Source organism: Neomonachus schauinslandi, chromosome 2, assembly GCF_002201575.2.
Source record: "Neomonachus schauinslandi chromosome 2, ASM220157v2, whole genome shotgun sequence".
Lineage (NCBI taxonomy): Eukaryota > Metazoa > Chordata > Mammalia > Carnivora > Phocidae > Neomonachus > Neomonachus schauinslandi.
This window is the reverse complement of record NC_058404.1, coordinates 101,831,290-101,836,042: the sequence shown is the minus strand read 5'-3', so window position 1 is coordinate 101,836,042 and position 4,753 is coordinate 101,831,290. Positions and strand designations below refer to the sequence as shown.

General features: G+C 37.7%; 1 protein-coding gene across 1 annotated transcript; it reads right to left on the bottom strand.

The window, feature by feature from the left end:
* Window positions 1-2,995: 2,995 nt before the first annotated feature.
* Window positions 2,996-4,381, bottom strand: LOC110573047 (nucleosome assembly protein 1-like 1). Its single transcript, XM_021681490.2, has one exon. It carries the CDS (start codon window positions 4,300-4,302, stop codon window positions 3,127-3,129), a length of 1,176 nt encoding a protein of 391 aa, XP_021537165.1. The 5' UTR covers window positions 4,303-4,381; the 3' UTR covers window positions 2,996-3,126.
* Between the last annotated feature and the right edge of the window lie 372 nt (window positions 4,382-4,753).

The following is a 4,753-nucleotide window of genomic DNA, read 5'->3' as shown; positions in this document are numbered from 1 at the left end:
TGACATTATTGGTCACTAATCATGATGCACATCTGTTATTTACAGAGTGATCTGTGAACTGATGAGCTAGAAGCCAAATTTGTACTTTATGCCATTAGTCAGCTAATATACTATAGTAGCTGAAACTTGAACTATTTTGTTGGAAAATGGGTATTATTTAATTAAACTGTGATACTGAAATATGCCTACTGGAATCCTGCAAAGCAAGGATTGTTACTTATTGCTTTGAAAAATTGCAAAATAATAAAAATAAAAATAAACCCACAAGTGGTAGTTAGAGGATACATCTATTGTAAAGAGAGGATTTTTTTTTTTTTAGTGGGAAAAATTACAGCCTGTTTGTATTATGAAAGAATGGTCCTATAGAGAAGAATAAGTGGGTGATTGAGAAGAAGATATTTACAAGGATAACACCCTTCCATAGGCAAAAGGAAATGGAATCTAATGCATAAGTGGAAGGTTGGTTTTAGACAGAAGCAAAAAAGTTTATCCATTTTAAATGCAAAGTAGAATAGGTTGTTGTTGAAAAACAAGTTCTCTCTTGATTGCTACTGTTTTCTCAGTGGAATAAAAAGCTAAGTCTTTAAGTGAGAATAAAGAAGGAATAGTATTTCCTTGAGGAATTTCCTTAATTTTCTTGAGGAAAGAAGAAAGTGAAAAATATTTGTCTTGGAGAGAGGGAGAGTAATTTCTGAACCCTCTAAGAGCCACTAGAGATTAGTGAGTGAAAAGAGACCTGTTAGCTTGTTGCTTTTCTCCAGCCATTTTCATTCTGTCTGAATCTTACCTGATTTAAGTCTCAAGCCCATTCTCCTGCCCCAATTTTCAGCCAAACCCTCCCCAGCCAGTAGGTCTATCACTGGAGATTCTGTGTTCAGAAAATCAAATGGACCCCTGGGTTGCACCTAGGACAGCTCCTAGGACAGGGTTTCTCTGTTATCCTCATTAAGTACACAATAGTCCAAGAAATAAAAAGCACAATTCAAGAAATGTAAGTTAAAATTGTAACAGTAAGTAGAAAAATATTTCATTGATTTGCCTCGTTCTAGTTATTTAAAATCAGAGAAAATAAAAAATGTTTCTTAGAGAAATCTAAGTATCTTTGGAGATACCCACAAATGAAATCATAATTTCTTTGTTCACCTAAATTTCTATGGCTTTCTGACTTCATTTTCCATACTGTGACTGTGACTTCCACATAGATTTAAAAATTCATAGCGATTGAGTAGAGTTTGAGTTGAAGACAAAATGAAGTAAAATAAGTCAACTAAAAGAAAATTCAGAAGTCTGACTAGTCCAATGCATAGACCACATGGCAAAGGTCAATAAAGAAGTCATACCTCTCTTTCATGCAACAGTAATCACAAAAAGATTAAAAATGCAGTAGACTTTTATGTCCTAACAAAGAAGTTACATTTTTTCTTTCTGAGAGAAAAGTAGGATATAAATTAAAGAACAAACCTAATCAAAGTTGAACTGACAAATGGTTCATCTATAAACAAAACAAAAAACTCACTTTTCTGATTTCCACACATCTCCTTTATTCCACGCCACACTTTTTTTTTTCACTTCAAACTTTTTTTTAGCAACCCCAAGGGAAGCCCAAGGACATGGTCACCCCACAATTTCTCAGCACTCCAAGCAAGCTCTTGAGCTTCCCACACACATTGCTCCCTCTGACTGCAACACTTTGCCCAATTTGTTCTTCTGGCTGGCACTTATACAAATTTCAGATCTCACCTTAAATGTTATTGCCCCAAAAACCTGTCCTTCATTCTCCGACTAGTTTACATTTCCCTATCCTCTCTCTAAAAACACCTTATACTTTTCCTTCATAGAACATACCACAGTTTGTAATCAAATATTTATTTAACATCTATACCTGCCCCTACCCTGATTATAAACTACATGACGGTAGGACTAAGTAGGATTTATTCACCATAGAATGGACAATAGTTGGCTCAGTGCCTGGAACATAGTAGTCAGCAATAATTATTCATGGAATAAGAATGGTATTCAGAAATAAGTACAGTACCTTTCACAGAAGACCAGAATCTGGGGCAGGGGATTGTTTCATGTGTTTGAAGACTTTGAAGAGCAAAAACTAAGGAGAGAAAGAATAGAAGTCACTCAACTACTGCTTGAGAACAAAAAGTTAGCATGGGGTCCTAAGAAAGGGCTAGAAGACATGGCTGAGTGTAACAGGACCTCAAATTCATAGCTCATGGTCCTGCCACTTGGTCATTTTGACTCTGATAAAGGAACAACCATTCTTGACCTCAAGTCTTACCATCTGAAAAATAATAGCAGGCACCAGATGGTATCTACACAGAAGACACTATCTAGCATCTCCCCTCTCATTTCTTTTTTTTTCTTTTTTTAAGATTTTATTTATTTGAGAGACAGAGCATGTGGGAGAGAGCACAAGTGGATGGAGCAGGTGAGAGGGGCAGAGGGAGAGGGAGAAGCAGGCTCCCTTCTGAGCAGGAAGCCCAAAATGGGGCTCTATTCCAGGACCCCAGGATCAGGACCTGAGCCAAAGGCAGACGCTTAACCGACTGAGCCCACCCAAGTGCCACTCCCCTCTCATTTCTTAGACACAAACTGCCGCGGAATAGTTTATCAGTTCTTGTGCTTTGAGGGTCAGAGAAATGTAATTTACACAGGCACATAGACAATAATTTTTCAGAAAATCTCAGGATTTCCACCTGCTTATTAAGAGCCCTCGCTTTATCTTAGATAGCTAAGCTACCCATCTGGCTGCATCTTAAGATGTCTGAATATTGAGTTTCCTTTCTATCCTTTTATTTCATGTCTTAATGAGGTTCTCCCATGAAAACAAAGAAAGTTATACTAGTACAAAGGCAAACATAAGCTCTTTTATTATGAGGCATTATTAAAGAGGGACTATGAACTTTGCTTCATAACAAATCAAAAAAGTGTTTTAATTTTTTTTTTTTTTTTTTTTTTTTTTTTTTTTTTTTTTTTTTTTTATATTTGACATTTTTATTTTAGGCTGCAAAAACAAAAACAAGCAAACAAACAATAACAAAAAAACTTGCAAAAGGCTTGTCAAATGATGTAAATTCATCCTTTCCAGGGAAGCAGAAGGTAGACCATCCTGCTTCACTGCTGCTTGCACTCTGCTGGGTTTTGATCCTTCTTTGAGTCATAGTCTGGATCATTTTCCTCATCTCCTTCTTCTTCCCCTTCCTCATCTGCTTCTTCACCTTCTTCATCATAATCATCATCATCATCTTCGATAGCTTCTCCAGTAAAGTATAACACTGATCTTGGGATTATACGCTCACGTAAAAAGTGACCAATTTCAAAGTCTGCAGCAAGGATAGCTTCAGCATCATCATCCAGATCTCCACTTTCAGGAACTTCAGGAGGGGCAAAAAAATTAAAGAAAGAGTCATTGGAAACAGTTTTGGTCACAGTACGAACTGTCCCACGTCCCTTGTGTTTCTGTTTCTTCTTAATGGTTTTCAAAGTGACATTCTTTCCTTTTTTCCAATCTATCTGGCACCCTGTACAACCCATAATTTCTGGTCCATCGAAAGAAAAGGGATCAGAATCATCTGGTTCTGACCTCATCCTATATGTCTTTGTCAACACTTCATTTGTGAAATATTCATTGGGTTCAAAGTGAAATTCTAAGACAAAACTCATGGGCTGGCCAGCATCTGAGAACTTCACTTTAATATCTTTCAAGTGCTTCAAAATAGGTTCATCATGTTCCTGAACCATATCACTGAGCAAGTCAACGTTCTTAAAAACAGTCAACCAGAATTCAGGAATTCCCTTGGGGTCTTCTTTTTCTTCATCCTTTTTCTCATCTTCAATCTTGGCTTTTTCTTTCAGCTCCTCCGAAATTTCATCCTCCTCATCTGGTTTCCATTCACATTCTTCTTCCGTAGGTTCATAAATTGCATTAATGATCTCAAATCGCTTATCAAATAGAGGCTGATAGAGAACAGCATACTTTCTTTCAAGATCATGAACTTCCTCATAGAATTTGGCTTCTATCTGTGCACATTTAACTTGAAGATTTTTGAGAGCATTCACTCGTCTTTTAACTACCCTAGGCAAGCTTTCAATGTATCCTGTTGGTGTTTCTACCAGACCATCAAGTCTTTCTTGAAGGGCTGCAAGAATCTGAGGATTTTGCATCATCTGAACAGTCAGCTGACGCGCTTTGATTTTTGTTTCTTCACCAGTTTCTTCTTCTTCTACTTCTTCAACATCATCCAAATCTTGATCAAGTTCAGACTGTTCTTTGTTGTCAATGTCTGCCATGTTGTAAGAACTCCAAATATCGGTGGCTAGCACGGGGAGCCAGGCGGTCGGAGCTGCGCAGGCAGTGACTCAGGGCGGCGGCGGGAGGAGCAGCAAAAGTGTTTTAATTTTTAAAACATGTCTTGTCCTTCCTAATCAAAATATCAGAATGTTTCAGAAATTCCTAGGGAAGAACACCAGACCATCTAGATCTTGCAAAAGCTAAACAGGCTTTTCTGTTGTGCTTTCCTGGCTAGGAACTACTGCACTAGGAAGGCAGTGGCCAAAAGAGTGTTGTGAAGCCCTATAAATTGGGGTTTCAGAATTGAGAAGAAATCTTCCAAGAGGGGCTGCATCTTCTATGGCAGTGCCTAAGGATAAGTAATGGAAGTTCAAGAGACAGCTTACCTTCAAGTGAAGGTCAGAACCAAGATGACAATAGAGATGCAATCAAGTAAAAAAAAAAAAGAGT